Genomic DNA, 17408 nt, shown 5'->3' with positions numbered 1-17408 from the left:
TAGCAATTATAGACTGATGAACATAATTATCATATATTAAACAATGACTTAGCCTCTGTTTTTTTTGTTTGTTTTGGTTATGAGAGAGAGTTGATCTATTTCTTCTGGCAAAATGCAGCTAATTAACTAAACTAAACACAGTACTATTATAATCTTATAATAATGCAGCTACCTAACTATAGTCTATAGGGGTATCAATTATTGAGGAAACCCATAAAATAATAACAAGATGCGTTTTGTTTCCCCACTTGGGATGCCATACAGACTCTCCTCCTATAAAAGGAAGAATTTGGTTTTGTACAATGCATTGTAGATTGGAGAGCTTAGAGAAACAAGTTAGTAGATTAGATAATTAATTAGGGCAAGTGAGGTTCATCAACGATATTCAACAGGAGTTAACGTTTAAAATGAATGTCAATATTCTGTTAGTGGCCTTTGTAGTTTGTGGCCTTCTAGGGGCCTGCCAAGGAGGCCATCTGAGGAAGAATTTCTACCGGAGCACGTGTCCTTCAGCAGAGGAGATTGTCAGAAATGTCACCTGGAACCATGTCTCCAGTAACCCCAACTTGCCAGCAAAGCTCTTGAGAATGCATTTCCATGACTGTTTCGTCAGGGTAAGCCTCAACTGTTTCGTCAGGATAACTATATATGCATGGTTGCATGACATGCAACATTTCAATGCTTATACATTGTTCATGTTCATATTGCTTATGATATATATATTCGTCTAACCTTGTTGAAGAATGCATGTGAAATATTTGCAGGGTTGTGATGGCTCAGTTTTGTTGAATTCGACAGCAAACAACACGGCAGAGAAGGACGCAGCTCCAAACTTATCTTTGGCAGGTTTTAATGTTATTGATGATATCAAAGAAAACCTAGAGAACAAGTGTCCAGGAATTGTATCTTGTGCTGACATCTTGGCTTTGGCTGCCAGAGACTCTGTTTCATTCCATGTAAGACATTCTTAAGCAAAGCAAAGCCTAAAATTACAATTCATATGTATATATACGCCGCAGCATCGCACTCATGTGTTGTATAACTTTTGATATATATAGTTCAAAAGATCGTTGTGGAAAGTGCTCACGGGTAGAAGAGACGGCACAATTTCACGAACTAGAGAGGCCTTGATCAACATTCCACCACCTGCCTTCAATTTCACCCAACTCAAACAGCGCTTTGCCAGCAAGAATCTTACAGTACATGACCTTGTGGTTTTATCAGGTATATAGTGTACCCCAGAGACGATGATAATTAATTTTTTTTTTTAACAATTATTTTGTCAAAACGATATTCTAAAGTACTCTAGCTAATGTATGGGGAGTGAGATCAAACTCGGGTCCAAAAAGATATACACACTGCCTTAGCCAATTGACCTAACCCACACCTGAATATATACACTATAAAGGATTAGCAAATTAATAATTAAAAGTAAACATAAATGGCCAATCTTAACCTTATATATAATATATAAGTATTATTATTGTGTAGGTTCACACACAATTGGAGTAGGGCACTGCCCCACCTTTAGCAACAGGCTCTACAACTTCACTGGAAAGGGTGACCAAGACCCTTCTCTGAATGCAACCTATGCTGCATTCCTCAAGACTATATGCCCAAGCCTCAACGACACTACAACCACTGTGGAAATGGACCCTGGGAGCTCTTTAAAATTTGACACTGGCTACTATGCCACCCTCAAGCAGCACAAGGGACTCTTCCAATCTGATGCAGCCCTTTTAACAAACAAGGGTGCCGCCAATATCGTCCAGGAATTGGGTGACAATGACAAGTTCTTCACAGAGTTTGCTCAATCAATGGTGAGGATGGGAGCCATTGAGGTCCTCACAGGCACGTCCGGTGAGATTAGGAGCAAATGTTGGGCTGTGAATTCCAATTAATCAAATCCAATTATTGGGTGTTTGCCATGAATAAAGTATAGCCTAGCTAGCTAGCTTGTGGGCTTGTTTCTATATATCCTTCAGTATTTGTGTGTCTCTAATAAATTAGCAATGTGGCTCTATCTATAGCCTCTGTTTTGTATTATTGTTGTCAACTTGTAATACATCGGAGGGATGTTTTCAGTATTATTTATTTATTCTCTCTTCTTCCATATTCCTTAGCACGAGTATGGATAACCCAGTCTTTCATTTCCTTGTGATACCACAGAGTGGGGAATCCAACTCGGGTGCAAGGGAGAGGTCACATATATTTTGGTTAATTGGCTTAATTCATCTTTGCGACACTTTTATTATATCATCAATATTAATCTTATAAGAACTTTTATCTCAAAAAAATAAATAAATAATCTTATATGAACTTATGAAACGGATTAAACACTAACACTGCCAAGAGACACCAAGATGCAAGAATTCTATAGTAAGGGCATTATAAATGGCCCTTATGTGAGGTTCTATCTCTTAACCGTTGGATCAGACTAACTAATTTAATCTAATAGCTAACCAATTTCATCAAACGGTTAAAAAATATGACATCATCTAAAGGCCATATATAAGATCTTCACTATAGAATGACTCCATCAAGATGAGTTTTAAGGTTCCGACGGTGCATAAACGTATAATCCAAAAATAAGAAAAAAGCCCAAATCAATTGGATAAGCCCAATTACATACCGACCCAAAAAAGAAATACTCTTCCTCGTTACCAGTAGTTTTCCTTCTCCGATTCTCGCACAACTACACACACACACATCAGTCTCCCACTCAACATCAACTCTTCCCCTTCCAGTTTCCAACAGCTATTATTCTTTTCCTCTTTCCCCTTCCCCAAGTTTTTGTAAATTCCCTGACTTTTCTTTCTTCCTTTCTTTCCCAAATCCACACTCTTCTGGAATCATTTTTCACTATCAATTCCCTTCCAAGCACCGGCTTCTCAATCCCTATTAATAAAACCACAAAGCCAAACCTTTCCTTCAACTATTGAATATTATTATATCACCTCTCTCTCACTCTCAGCCAAAATCAACAGTAATTCGCCAAATCCCAAAGATGATGCTCAGAGTTCGCAGCAGAGACGGTCTGGAACGAGTCACTGTAGATAACCCACAACACACCACTGTCTCCCAACTCAAAGCCCTAATCCAAACTCAGCTCCGAATCCCTTTCCAGAACCAGAACATCTCCACCAACCAAAACCTCCTCTTGGCGAAGACCCATGACGACATCTCCCGATTCACGGACATGGCAAATCCCAACACTCCTCTCTCGGCCCTCAATCTCTCCCATGGCTCCATCGTCTACCTCGCCTACGACGGCGAGCGCACCGTCGCCGGCCCCACCTTCCACCCGGCAGGCTCTTTCGGTCGCAAGATGACCATGGACGACCTCATCGCCAAGCAGATGAAAGTCACCCGCCAAGAAAACCCGCACAGTGAGCTCGTCTCCTTTGATCGCGATTGCGCCAATGCCTTCCAGCATTACGTCAACGACACGCTCGCTTTCGCGGTGAAGCGCGGTGGATTCATGTACGGTACGGTGTCGGAGGAGGGAAAGGTGGAGGTGGATTTCATATACGAGCCTCCCCAACAGGGGACTGAGGCGAATTTGGTGTTTTTCAGAGACCCAGATGAGGAAAAGTCGGTGGAGGCTATTGCAATGGGGTTGGGAATGAGACGGGTCGGTTTTATATTCACCCAGACGGTGAGCCAGGACAAAAAAGACTATACTTTGTCGAATAGGGAGGTTCTTCAGGCCTCGGAGTTTCACGCGGAGAGTGGCTTGAAGGAGTGGGTGACTGCCATGGTTAAATTGGAGGTGAATGAGGATGGCGGTGCTGATGTGCATTTTGAGGCTTTTCAGATGAGTGATATGTGTATTAGATTGTTTAAAGAAGGGTGGTTCGAGACTGAGATTGAAGAGGGTCATGATCCAAAGTTGTCCAAGATGAAGAAGGATGTTGTTGTTGGGGTGAAGGATACTAGGGAAGTGGACAATGATTTTTTCTTGGTGGTGGTAAAGATCTTCGATCACCAGGTACGCTTAAGTTCACTATTTTTATTTTCTCTTGTTTTACTTGAACGAATTGAATTGCACTATTTATTTAGATTGTTGTTTTATCTTGCTGATCAATGTTACTTTTTGCCCCTAACAATCACGTTCCTGGTCGTTTTGTAGAACGCCCTATTGTTGTGACATAGGAAATGAACTGTTTAGAAATGTTAAGCATGAAAGAATATGAACGAAGAAGACAATCTTACTGATCAAAAGCTCAGATGAATCTTTACAGAGAGTACAGATGACTATTTGTATTCTCTGTTAACAATATATCTAAGTAATCTTCAACTTGACCAACTCTCTGAGATTGTGACAATTGTCACAATCTGAGCAGTCTAGTGCTGTAGGCAATAAAGAGACATGGTAATTATGGTTAAAATCATGTTGTAATGAAGGCTGTTGTATAGCCTGATTCCTTGTTTATTCAGGTTATATCAACAGCTTTATCTGGTTTTGAATTGCCTGCTGTTCAATAGATGTTTAAGACTGGATGTGTGAGAAAATTTTGGTGCTGTTGTTTGTGTGTGTGGGTGGCGATTCCCTTTCCTAGTTACTGTTGTGCTCTTAAGGTTCTGAGGTATATATGGTTATATCTACAATGGACTATTTTTATTTCAATAGCTGATGGTTTAGATTAGCTTTAGTTCTGAACCATTAATTACCAAGAATTAGACCACCATGCTTATTTTTCAAATTCCAGATACCGTTGACCCTGAAGCTAAGCCAGTTGACCGGATGGTTGAGGGTGTGTAGTGTTAATTGATAATGTGGGTAATTTGAATGTTTGCAAGTTGAGTAGTTTAAAGTTGTTTTTTTTGGTTTTTTATTTATTTATATTTTCATATCAACATTTGCCTTTTCTTGGCTCCAATTGGTGATTTCAGTAGTTTGATTTGGTTTTGGATTCCCTGCAAAACCATGGGGTTTTGTGGCCTTCTATCTTGTCACTGGAGTTATAAGATTTGTTTTAATTGGTAGAGCAATTTTGAACATCTTAGAGCTCAGAGGACTTAAATCCACTTCAAGTGGTTGATCTTTGAAAGGAAAAGTTCATTTCTTAATTGCTAAGATTCACTAGGGTTTACTCTATGAGTGGTTGATCTTGGAAAGGGCTCTAATAGTGACCTTACAAGATTCACTCAACTAGGGTTCGTTAGCATGATGTATTGTCTGATATCCAATTTTTATTTGGTGCTAAGTTATGGAAATACGTAGTGAGGGCTCTGATTGCTAGTCCCCACAAGTATTATGGGTTGACCAGGTTGAAGGTATCAAAATGACGGGAGTGTAGGAGGGATGCATAGATTATACTCATTATCTGGGAACACTTGTTGCATGTGACATTTACTGTTGGGAGACAACATCTAACTTGATCATCCAGTAATCAGTGAGATATCCGTTGGGAATGATTTACAAATTATATGTTTTTCCTTATGGTTCAATGTATACATACATATATATCTTGTACAATCACTTTGCTGCATAAGTTTACCTAGTTACTGTGTTCTGCATTATATTAAACTATTCTGCAACTTCGTCTACTTGGGTTTCTTATTGTAAAGAAGAATCAACTGTTGTTCTCACACGAATTTGTATCACAATGCAGGGCCCACTTTCATCATCTTTTCCTATTGAGAACCGTAACACCCCAGTGACGTTGAAGGCTCTGAAAAATCATCTGGATCGTGCTAAGAGTCTTCCATTTGTGAAGCGAATTTCAGATTTTCATTTGATGCTCTTGCTGGCCAGGTTTTTAGACGTTGCTGCAGATATTCCTGCTTTGGCAGTGTGTGTCCATACAGAGTCACCCATACCAGAAGGCTACCAGTTATTAATCGAGTCGATGGCCAATGCTTCTTGATGCTGCTTTGCGTCCCCTTTTGGAAACTTTTGGAAACTGATACATTCTAAGATCTCAGATGAGTGTGGCCAAGCAATGATCCTTTATTGTGATTAGCTCCTTCTATGCAACAATCCCTGTTGGTTTCTTGTGCCATGCATCACACAAAAAGTTTGCTTTGCCGCCTGAGTAGTTTAAGTTTTAACATGTCATTTCTTAGGCACTTTGTGTACTAAAAAATTCAAGCATATTATTGCATCAGATGGTCTGGATATTTATACTTGCCAGAACGAGGCTTGTGTCATTGTCGATGTATTATAAGTTTAAATTTATGAATTCATGTTCATCTTGCAAATCATGATGCATGGACGCGAAGGTCTCTTATTAGTCTTATCCTTAAACTTCACTGCAAAATGCAAATGGTCTTCCGATGGTCCTAAACGTCTCTGTGCTTAAATTAAATTTCATCGCAAAGATGGACTTTACGAAATTGACAGTCCAACATATTCTGTGTAAGGGAATGGTAAAATGAGCAGCAACATGTGCTGACTGATATGAGAAAGAGATTATAATTTTTTATAGACATGGACTTAGCTAAATTTATTAGAGTTATAATTTTCAGAGGGAATAAGTTTATTCCCGCAAATTTTGTCCTCATAGAAGAACATTGGCCGTCTTAGAAAAAGAGATTATAATTTTTTATAGACATGGACTTAGCTAAATATTAGAGTTATAATTTTCAGAGGGAATAAGTTTATTCCCGCAAATTTTGTCCTCATAGAAGAACATTGGCCGTCTTAGAAAAAAATTTGCACATAATATTTTCATGAAAAACTTTCATTTACTAATAATTTTTTATTTTTATATATAGAATCATTTACTATTTGTTACAGTTTTTATTAATATAGCCCAGTCTTGATCTCTTGGATCTGGGGTCCAAAATATTGTGGTCACTTACCATTGGATATTAATCCAATGATGAAAAAAGGTTTCTTAAAAAGAGTGCACAAGTGAGTGAACCGTTGAATTTACATTCAACGGTGAGTGACCACAAATTTCTTGGACCCGAGATCATAACTGTAATATAGCCGAAGGGGTAAATGAAAAAAAGAAAAGAAAAAAGAAAGTAAAACTGTAACACGCGCTCCATCACAAACATTGGTGAACATAGTAATTGTGTGTTATCTGTGAAGTAATTGACCCTCTCAGATCTTACTAGAAATTCCATTTCACAGGCGGGAGATTTCTCCCTCTCCCTCTCTCTCCCTCCCTCCCTCCCTCTAACTCTAAATTAAGTTAGGGCAAATCTTGTGGTCGCAGAACCAGTGGGCCATGGAGGAGCCAGCCTCAGCCACAGCCACTGAACCATCGACTGTCCTCCGCGTGAGTTTCATTTCTCTTCTCTCTTTCTTTCTCTCCATTTGGTGAAATTAGATATATCTTTGACCTGATTCGGTGTGTTGCTGATGAGTAGCAGAAGAGGACCAGGGCTCAGACTCATAGCACTGAGAACCATGAGAGGACCAGCGCTGGGAGTGACCAGGCGGACCGCGAGAGCTCACCCGAGGACTTCGAAGAGACTCGTCCTAAAGCTAAACGAGGTCGACCTGCCGCCGCTGGCACTTCCGCCGCGCCACAAAAACTCGCCACTCTCACCTTGATTGGTACTTCATCTCCCACAGCAATTATATATATGTTGATATATATATATATATATCTCTCTCTCTGCTTTTCTATAACCATAAGAAACACCATGAATTCTTTGCTGAATTACCTGTTATCTTCATTACTTGTAGCTTGCATTTAGTCAAATAGTTTAACTGGATGTTTCATTTAATGAGTGAAGAAATTTTGAATTAACGAGATGGGTTTTTGCAACTAAATTCTTAAGGGACCTTCTACATCCATGACGATCAATGACCCATTTGCTAAAATACCCACTAAATTGATACATGATTTCCTGGTTCATACAATCCCTGCTAAGTAATCATGTAGAATAGTGCTTTGGCCAAAAAAAGAAAATCATGTAGGATGTTGTTGCATGGTAATATTACTGTTGGGACACGACCATGACATAAAACTTTCTATTCTCTTTTTTCCATGACCAGAATTCTTGTGAACTGAATCGAGCTTTAATTTTTGAAGAATTTTTACACCGTGACTCCTGAGTTTGAATATACACTCTGTGGGGATTTAGTATACGCATGTACACAATTAAATTCACCTTGGTGTCTAATCTTCTGCAGAGGTCATCAAGGGCAACGGAAAACTTATTCCTCAAGCAGTCAAGCTCTGGGTCGAGCGATATGAAAAGGATCCAAAACCTGCTATGGTTGAACTCTTGATGATGCTGTTTGAGGTAATCTGGAAGATATTTTAAGAGGCTTCTCAACCAGAATAAATTAAGCAAAAGTAACAGAATTTCAAAATTCCAGCTAATGGTTGAAGGCTAAAGACAGATCTAAAGGATATTATAAAAGAGTGAAATGGGTTGGGTTTCCCCATCTCAATTGGACATTTCTTTTCCTCAAATCAAAAATACTTAAAATGACTGATTTTGCAAGTACAGGGTTAACTAACAAACGTAGCTCGAGTATGATGAGACTTATATATGTGCAGGCATGTGGCGCCAAGTATCATATCGAAGGAGAGTTGCTGGATGAGACTGATGTTGATGATGTCGTGGTTGCTCTGGTCGAGCTTGCTAGAAGTGTATCCTGCATTTCTTCATTATTATGTTATCTTTATGGTTTTTTCCTGGTTCAGGGTTTTGTCGTATGCCATCTTCCTTTTACTTGTATTTCACTGCTTTATGCTATCTTTCAGTTCCCACCGGAAAACCAAATGATCTAAGCTATCAACTGGTCATACATCAACATTCTTTTGCCCAAAAATTTTCCTTCACTCCTTTGAGCTCCTAGGGTAACGTTGAAGATTACCAAAGTTCAAAAAAGAAGGAGTTTAAGAACTTCAAAGATAATCTTCAATTGTTCTGGGATAATTTGGTCCGTGAATGTCAACATGGGCCATTGGTTGATCAGGTTTTGTTCGAGAAGTGCATGGACTATATTATTGCTTTGTCATGGTCAGTGCTAAATTTTTTGAAGTTCCTACTGTTAAGGCTAAGTTTATCTATTAACTAAGCTCTGTGATAAATTGCCGGGTTTTGTGTTAAGCAGCACTCCTCCAAGAGTTTATCGTCAGGCTGCTACTTTGGTGGGCCTCCAACTTGTCACATCATTTATAACTGTTGCTAACACACTTGGTGCTCAGCGAGAAACTACTCGTAGACAATTAGATGCTGAAAAAAAGAAACGAACTGAGGGGCCTCGTGTGGAATCACTGAACAAGAGGTTCTCAACGACTCATGACCACATAACTATATTAGAGCAGATGATGCGCAAGATATTTCAAGGGTAGGATATTCTGACTTAGTATTATTAGTAAGAAGAAAAGATGAGTCTGATTTGATAGAATTCCTGGTTTATGATAATCCTGTAGTTCTTTATTACAGTCTAAGCTATCATTGTAGGTTATTTGTGCATCGCTATCGAGACATTGATCCAAATATTCGGATGTCTTGCATAGAGTCACTAGGGGTGTGGATTTTTTCCTATCCATCAATGTTCTTGCAGGATTTATACTTGAAGTATCTTGGATGGACATTGAATGATAAAGTAAGTTTAAAATTATGGATAAGTCATAAACTAATTTCCTTTATACTTCTTCTTATGTGCTAGAAAAACCTCATTTATTTTCCTCTTTTACTGCTTCTAAGAGTGCTGGTGTAAGAAAAGCTTCTGTCCTTGCGTTGCAAAATCTTTATGAGGTTGATGATAATGTGCCAACTCTTGGTCTATTCACTGAAAGATTTTCTAGTCGGATGATTGATCTTGCTGATGACATCGACACTTCTGTGGCTGTATGTGCCATTGGCCTTGTTAAACAGCTACTAAGGTGACTGCCTGCTTTGGGAACTTGTTAATAAATTAATAATTCCCTGTTCACTATTTGTTTGAAATCTCATTGAATTAAGCTTTTTGTATGCTGCAGACATCAGCTTCTACCAGATGATGACTTAGGTCCTTTATATGATTTGCTTATTGATGATCCAGCAGAGATCAGGCATGCTATAGGAGCCTTAGTGTATGAGCACTTGATTTCTCAAAAGTTCAATAGCTCCCAATCTGGTGCAAAAGGTTTCACTCTTTTGGAACTCTATTGCTTTTTGTGGATTTTATGATTCTATCAACCAAATTATTTTTCCCAGAACAAATACTTGTGTTCATCACTGTATTCTTTCCAGGTGATGGCAACAATTCTTCTGAGGTCCATCTTGGCAGAATGTTGCAAATTCTAAGAGAGTTCTCTGCAGATCCGATTCTAAGTGTCTATGTCATTGATGATGTTTGGGAGTACATGAAGGCGATGAAGGTTTAGCGTTAACTCTGATCATTTCATCCTTTCATAAGTTATAATACTTTAAATGTATGCCCTTATAAACCTTTTATTGATAGTTACTTCTTCAAACACAACAACCACCACCCCCCCCCCCCCCCCCCCCCAAAAAAAAAAAAAAAGCTTAGTTTTCCTTGGAGAAGCTACTTTAAATTTATTTTCCAATGGACATCATTATGGCATTTTCATAATATATAATAGAATTAAGAGAACCCTCATTGTCAACTTTCTGTTTACTTTTATTGTTTCTTATGCTGGTGGTTCGTATTCTATTTGCAGGACTGGAAGTGTATTATCTCCATGCTCTTGGATGAGAATCCTTTGATTGAGCTTACTGATGAGGATGCAACAAACTTGGTACGACTTCTTTGTGCATCTGTCAAAAAGGCTGTAGGAGAGAGGATTGTTCCTCCCACAGATAATCGGAAGCCATACTACAGTAAAGCTCAAAAAGTGCGTAAATTTCACTTTTATCTTTTGCTCCTTTGTTTTCTAAAGCACCGTTTCAATTACAATGTAATTATTGTTCTTTTGTCAGCTCTAAGGTGTTTTTTACTTGATTGGATGAGCCTAATGTAATTTGGTGCTTTTAAATTTGGTTCTTGGATTGTTCAGTTGCTGTTGCCCTTATATGTCTGCTGACTCTGCTCCCTTTGTAATCCAGAGCAGACTTACTCTGTATGTTGTGTTATCTTTGTATTGGTTGGTCTTTGTCCAAGTTGGCCAAAGCATATATTATTTCAATCAATATTTGACATGCTTTCCTTGAAGTGCCCTGTTTGTGCCTTTACCAGCTATAAGTCGTTATTTTGATTTATGTTGGTTTGACTGAAATATACAAAAGAGGTTTGGATTCTAAATTCCTTCTTTTGAGTATGTCAGGAAGTATTTGAACACAACAGACGAGATATAACTCTTGCCATGATGAAGAACTACCCATTACTTCTACGTAAGTTCATGGCTGACAAGGCAAAAGTACCATCACTGATTGAAATTATTGTACATATGAATCTTGAGCTATATTCCCTGAAGAGGCAGGAGCAGGTGGGTAACTGCTTGTTTTGTCCTTGCTTGTTATATGATATTTCTTTACAGCTTAGTCTGACAGCAAGTGCTTTTATGCTTTCAGAATTTCAAAAGTGTCCTTCAACTTATCAAAGAGGCATTTTTTAAACATAGCGAGAGGGAGGCTCTGAGATCTTGCGTAAATGCTGTCAACCTTTGTTCCACAGAGAGTCAGGGGGAGCTAAAAGATTTTGCCCGTAATACATCAAAGGAACTTCAGGATGAGCTTATTGCTAAGCTTAAATCTGCAATGAAAGAAGTGGCGGTATATTTCAACCATATACTCTTTTCATCCTTGCCAACTGTCCAATGATAAAAAATTAATGTGATCTGGAACTGCAGGATGGTGGTGATGATTATCCTCTTCTTGTAAATTTGAAAAGGTTGTATGAGCTTCAATTGTCAAGAGCGGTGCCTGACGAAAGCTTGTATGAAAATTTTGTCTCGACTATTCAGAGTTATACAAACAGGGACGATGAGGTGTGTTAAATGTGGTTGCATAAGAATAGAACTCCACTTTTCAGATTTTCTTGCAGTTACTCATTATTTTGCTGCTGCTCATGCTCATTTCAGGTTGTCAGTTTTCTGCTTCTCAACATGTCTTTGCATTTGGAGTGGTCTCTGCATTCAATCATAAATAGTGAGACTGTCTCTGAAGCATCTTTGTCTTCTCTATTAGCAAAACGCAAATCCTTGTCAGAGCAACTAGAGTACTTTCTTAACAGCCCTCCTGAATTGGAGGGTAATCGTGGTAATCTGCTAGCTTGTAGGGTAAGCATTTTTTTTCGATTTGTGTTATTTCAACAAAATCACACTAGTGAAATAATTTGGATTGGATTGAATGTGTATGGAAATTCCAATTCTAGTCTAATGAAATATTTGCTATACCCAAGGTTTGTATACTGCAAGCAGAATTGTGGTTTCTGTTCAGAAAGATAAATTTTTCTTCAACAAAGCTGGAAAGGTTGGGATATTATCCAGATGCGTCCATTCTTCAAAAGTTCTGGAACCTTTGTGTACGACAGCTCAGTATTTCAGGTAAGTAATTTGTTCTTACTTTCATCTCTGGAGCTAAAAGGTTAATTTCCGGTTCTTTTTCCGTATATAATTGGACTTGTAATCTCAGGCCCAAAAAAAAATACTTGTAATCTAATAACTTAAGTGATACACATGTTGTACTCAACTTTTGGTTATGTACTCAAAGGTCAATTATGCATCAAGATTACTTTCTCTGGGAAAGAAAATATGTTTGTGTACTCATCTTGCTGTATAAATCTACTTTCCAATTTCTTTTTCACAGATGAGGCAGAAGATGATGATGCGAACAAAGAGTATATTGAGGAGGCAAACAGAGATGCAGTGATGATTGCTGCTGCAAAGTTGGTTGCTAATGATAAAGTTTCTAAGGTGAAGTTAGCATGTGTTGTATATATACTGAATGGTAAATTTCACCCTGTTAGATTAGAATCATGTGTAGTCTGGCAGGTTGTGCTTTGTTATCCTAGCATTTAGTTGCTTATGATTAAGCATGTAGGAGTCCCAAAATGGATTCATACATGCTTGATTTTATATATCAAGTTTTTGTAGGTTACCTAAAATTTATTCCTAATGCAGGAGTATCTTGGTCCGGAGATTATCTCTAGATTTGTGATGCATGGAACAACTGTAGCAGAGATTATTAAGAATCTGATTACTTTTCTGAAGAAGAAAGATGATGATCTTCCCAAACTTTTCTTCGAATCACTAAAAAAGGTATGACTCGTGAATATTGTTGAGTTCTTAGTTGTTCCTGGTGGTGGTGGGGGGTTTGGAATTATTACAGTTGGTTAAACTTGCTGATACTTGTGTGCTGATAAAAAAACAAGCTTTCTGATATTAGTTCTGAATAAAAATGAGCCTTGGTTTGCTATTTTGTTGCATCTCTGTACTGAGGTGATAGTCAACATTCACATGGCTCCGCTTATTTTAACTGGCTTCAACTCAACCTAAGTGTTGGAAAGTTTCTTCTTACTTTTCTCTAGCTTATTTGAAAGAAAACATTTCCTAATGAAAAGAAAACTAGAGTATCCTCATATGCCCTGTGGAAAAGTTTTCTGCAAAAACTATTTTCCAACTTGTGAAACTATTTGCCAAGACTGTTTTCTATGGAATCTAATGAAAAGGAAACAGAAAATATCTTGATGAATATATCATATTGCATTTACCAACTTGGCCGTACTTCTGTTGTTGGAACTCATTTTTCTGAAGCTCTTAAATTTATGATAAGGGAAAAAGAGTTCAGGTTCTTATTGCAATTTTAAGAGGCAATTACCGGAAGCCTCTTGTGTAAAAATGCACTTGTAGATGGGGATATGGGTCTATACTTAATTATGCTAGAAAAGCGTAGTCTTTACTTTTTCTGTCCTATTAGTTTTATAAAAAATGTCTTGTTTTTTATTTTATTTATTGGACTAGGCCTACCAGCGGTATATGGTTGAACTTTCTGGAAGTGATGATGAATCTTCAGCAAGCAAGCGTTTTCAAGAATGTAAAGAACTGGCTGCTCGGCTTTCTGGAATGTTTGTAGGTGCCGCCAGGAACAAGCACAGATCAGACATTTTAAAAATTGTTAACAATGGCATTGAATATGCCTTTCTAGATGCTCCAAAGCAGTTATCTTTTCTGGAAGGTGCTGTGCTCCATTTTGTATCCAAACTGCCAACACCTGATATCCTGGACATGTAAGACTTTTTCTTATATAATTTTATCCTCTTTAGAAGTTTTCCCAGCTTATATTTTCACCATCTTCTAGTTTAATCCTTATATAACTTTTTTTTTGCAAGTAGTGTGAAGGATGTCCAGAGCAGAACGGATAATGTAAATACAGATGAAGATCCTAGTGGCTGGCGCCCCTATCACACATTTGTTGATAGCTTGCTTGAGAAGTATGCAAAGAATGAAGGTATCCAAGGTACCACTAAACAGAACTAGTCTTTTTCGGCTTTCCTCTATGTAGTCAACTGATTGAGGTTATTTCATTATATCATTGTATGTCCCTGTAGTTTCAAATGCCTTCCTACTGTGTTAAAGATACTCAACTAAAACCTCCTTTTATTCCTCACTGCTCTTTCTTCTACTTGCCCGTCCATCCTTGTTTCCTTCCCCCTAAATGCACTCTAATGAGTTCTGCAGCATGATGTTAAGACAGTTATGGAAGGTCGACTGAGCAGTAGGTTTACAGGCTTTTTTTTTAATCTGTATAACTCTGCAGTTATTCTAAAACCAAAGTTCCACATCAATCGAGGTAACCTAGAGAGTTAACCGCTCAAACATGCCAAACATAGGGCATAACATGATTGTGGATGCATTCCTGGTTCTTGGTTAAGCATCTGGAGCCATCTGTTGTATGCAGTTGAATATACTCTCTTTTGCCCATCCTTGGAAGACTTTCCTTTTGCATTTATTATGTGGTGTTAATTATGTCACTGATTAAACACCTTTTAGTCTTTGCAAGTACCATATCCTATTGTGTTTAATCTGAACACTGGATAATCGCAGATGAAAAAGATGGGACCTCTGTAAAGCGCAGGGGTCGTCCACGCAAAAGGCGTCGAGGAAAGGGACTTTTTGATGAGCACAGTTCAAGTGAAGAAGATGATTCAATAAGCGCATCTGACCATGAAAATGCTCAAGATGAAGAAAACAAGCAAGATGAGGATGACGATGAAGATGCTCCTTTAATACATTCAATTAGGTCATCATCCAAGTTGAGGTCATTGAGAGTGACAAGAGAGGAAACGAAGGCCAGATGAGGACATGAGATTTTAAAAGAGCTTAAGATAATTTAGCTGCTTCAAGGATGTCAGGTATGGAATTATGGGATATGTGCCTGGTGTGACAGATTGACACACTTGCGTTTCCCTTATGGTATGTTTACAAAGAACAATTTCTGGTTGTTTACTAAATTGAAAAGCAATTGCTTCTTATCACAGAAATGTTCCCCAATAGATTTATATATCTTTTAGATTTCTATTCCAATTGTATGCCCCATTTGGAGATATGAATGATTTAGTTTTCGAGTAAGTTGATTTTCGTTACACTGATTTTACTGGTTATATGTAGGTGGCTGATTGATGGTTTTCTTTTTGATTCCTGTGCAGCATCCTGGAACTAGAACTGCAACCTGCACATTGTACATTACAAGGTATATATAGCTCGTTGGTAACACATTGTATATCTAATGACTTTGATCGACCTAGGCCTTGGGTGAAGATACAAGAATTTCAACTCCAGTTAATGTCTATTGTTTTCGTTTTGCCTCTATAACTGTTGGGATTGGAGATCCAATCCTATTTGTGTATAATTGAGATTAATTAACCCTTGTAGTATTATAGTTTCAGTTTTTCTTCTTTGGAAATTAATATTTTAACATAATCAGCTGTAGTTTACCTATTATGACGTACTAAGTGACTTTTTGAACGTAGTAATGCTACACCATCGTGCTCGCATCATGTTAGTCGATAACAGCAGAGAAAATGGGCAGAGGGATGGATGATTTGGAGGATGAGCAAGTTCTTGAACATAATTTGTATAAATTTTATTATTTAAATTATAGGGTTCACAATTAATTAAAATAAATAGGAGGAAAACTAGAAGCTCAAGAATTACACGGCCTGTTACCTACCACTAACAATTCAGTCTTCCAGGACCATCCCAGATGATGATATGGTATCCTACGTAAATGGAAACATATCAAGGGTGTAGACTACTTAACTTGAGCCAACATTTCTTGTCGGTAAAACTGAGACTGCTTGAAACAACATAAAAAAAACATACACATACAGAGAAGATTCCAAAGAAACAAAATTGCAGATGCTGTCTTGCCATGATAAGAAAAAACCTCAGGCAGGTGATAAGTAAAAACGTAACCATGAAGCAATCAAGTTTCATCTTCTTCCCTTGATCCTCAACAAAGGAGAAATTATACCCTGTATCTCTTGCAATGATTGTTGTATTTGTGTTTCCTCCTCAACAGACCTTTCTAATATGACCCTTCAAATCATCATAAGCTCTAATGTCTTCAGCCCTCATTTCAAGAACCTTCTTTGTCAACCCCATCAACAGTCCAAGGTCGGGTGCTTCTGCAAAAACATCAGCAACAATCCGAGCTCCTCCGAATCCATATTCGAAACACATTTCAGCAATTTCTTCCTTGCTACCAATTCCTCCATCACAGCCACAGCATTCTCCGGATTCTTACTACCCAACACGTACACTAGAGCTTCCTTCTCCAGCGTCTTTTGCCTCCTCTCATACTTGGAAAGCGGCCTCTCTAGCACCTCATCAGAGCCACCCTCAAAATCTTCCTTGTTCTTCCTCCTCCCAGCGTATATTGTCCCATTCCAAGTCCCAATAACCCTGGTCATACAATCCGCCGAATGAGGGGCAAGTCATTTTGTACTCTTCTATATTTATCATTAATTAAGCCAAATCATCTATTTCATTGCTTATTCTACCATAACATTAACTATCGTATGAAAATAAATCTGTCTTTAGAGATGTTATTAGGCGATTGAAAATTATTCCATGCAGCTAATTTGCGCATGTGAGAATGTAATGGTTCATTGCCACTCAAGTGATCTAATTGCTAAAATCTCTTATGCTTATGCAAATTTTACATTTATAAAAGTAAGTTCTTACTTAGTTACAGATGTTACAAGAACGTAACCATTAGATCATTGATTACGATTAATATAATTCATGCGTACAAAGAATTGTTTATAAGAGAATTTAACCATAAGATCCTTATGAGCGAAGTCTTAAGTCTTACACGTGGATGATATGATTAAGATATGCACATTTCTTTATATGTGTCGCGTCTTCTCAAATGCGTATGATATGATATGCACATTCTTTATATGTGCGCGTATTCTTTATTTGTACATTTTCTTTATGTACGTGTATTTTTTATATATGCATAAATGCTTATATTATGTTGAAGGAAGATTATAAGTTCCACTACTAATATCACCGAGGCTTTTTGTGATAAAACTT

The 17408-nt window shown here is 37.9% G+C and overlaps 3 protein-coding genes across 5 annotated transcripts; all 3 read left to right on the top strand.

Moving 5' to 3' along the window:
* Window positions 1-407: 407 nt before the first annotated feature.
* LOC117638404 (peroxidase 3-like) lies at window positions 408-1901 on the top strand. The gene is made up of 4 exons (XM_034373536.1): window positions 408-614; window positions 765-956; window positions 1059-1224; window positions 1492-1901. Exons 1-4 carry the CDS (start codon window positions 408-410, stop codon window positions 1899-1901), a joined length of 975 nt encoding a protein of 324 aa, XP_034229427.1.
* Window positions 1902-2649: 748 nt separating this feature from the next.
* LOC117637950 (NPL4-like protein 2) lies at window positions 2650-6210 on the top strand. Its single transcript, XM_034373006.1, has 2 exons — window positions 2650-3991; window positions 5619-6210. Exons 1-2 carry the CDS (start codon window positions 3008-3010, stop codon window positions 5871-5873), a joined length of 1239 nt encoding a protein of 412 aa, XP_034228897.1. The 5' UTR covers window positions 2650-3007; the 3' UTR covers window positions 5874-6210.
* An 853-nt stretch (window positions 6211-7063) lies between these two features.
* LOC117637135 (sister-chromatid cohesion protein 3) lies at window positions 7064-15788 on the top strand. Of its 3 annotated transcripts, none has more exons than XM_034371946.1 (22): window positions 7064-7235; window positions 7327-7516; window positions 8099-8211; window positions 8472-8564; window positions 8774-8937; window positions 9032-9268; window positions 9385-9529; window positions 9631-9809; window positions 9906-10051; window positions 10159-10286; window positions 10590-10763; window positions 11193-11354; window positions 11440-11640; window positions 11718-11855; window positions 11949-12146; window positions 12269-12413; window positions 12676-12782; window positions 12990-13127; window positions 13830-14095; window positions 14201-14316; window positions 14913-15220; window positions 15515-15788. In XM_034371946.1, the coding sequence occupies exons 1-21, from the start codon at window positions 7185-7187 to the stop codon at window positions 15164-15166; spliced, it is 3345 nt and encodes a 1114-aa protein (XP_034227837.1). In that variant the 5' UTR covers window positions 7064-7184; the 3' UTR covers window positions 15167-15220; window positions 15515-15788. The 3 variants fall into 3 exon arrangements, with proteins under 3 accessions (XP_034227837.1, XP_034227835.1, XP_034227836.1); XM_034371944.1 differs by having other exon boundaries at window positions 7065-7235; window positions 14201-14325; XM_034371945.1 differs by having other exon boundaries at window positions 7065-7235; window positions 14201-14325; window positions 14913-15281.
* The last annotated feature ends 1620 nt before the right edge of the window (window positions 15789-17408 follow it).

Source organism: Prunus dulcis, chromosome 8, assembly GCF_902201215.1.
Source record: "Prunus dulcis chromosome 8, ALMONDv2, whole genome shotgun sequence".
In the NCBI taxonomy this organism is placed as follows: domain Eukaryota; kingdom Viridiplantae; phylum Streptophyta; class Magnoliopsida; order Rosales; family Rosaceae; genus Prunus; species Prunus dulcis.
The sequence above is the reverse complement of the archived record's forward strand: the minus strand, read 5'-3'. Positions and strand labels throughout refer to the sequence as shown.

Coding starts and splice junctions, on each gene's coding strand:
- LOC117638404 (XM_034373536.1), top strand. CDS start 408: ATGAATGTCAATATTCTGTTAGTGGCCTTTGTAGTTTGTGGCCTTCTA. Junction 615..764: donor TCCATGACTGTTTCGTCAGG/GTAAGCCTCAAC, acceptor AAATATTTGCAG/GGTTGTGATGGCTCAGTTTT. Junction 1,225..1,491: donor TGACCTTGTGGTTTTATCAG/GTATATAGTGTA, acceptor ATTATTGTGTAG/GTTCACACACAATTGGAGTA.
- LOC117637950 (XM_034373006.1), top strand. CDS start 3,008: ATGATGCTCAGAGTTCGCAGCAGAGACGGTCTGGAACGAGTCACTGTA. Junction 3,992..5,618: donor TAAAGATCTTCGATCACCAG/GTACGCTTAAGT, acceptor ATCACAATGCAG/GGCCCACTTTCATCATCTTT.
- LOC117637135 (XM_034371944.1), top strand. CDS start 7,185: ATGGAGGAGCCAGCCTCAGCCACAGCCACTGAACCATCGACTGTCCTC. Junction 9,269..9,384: donor ATGCGCAAGATATTTCAAGG/GTAGGATATTCT, acceptor CTATCATTGTAG/GTTATTTGTGCATCGCTATC. Junction 11,856..11,948: donor ATACAAACAGGGACGATGAG/GTGTGTTAAATG, acceptor TGCTCATTTCAG/GTTGTCAGTTTTCTGCTTCT.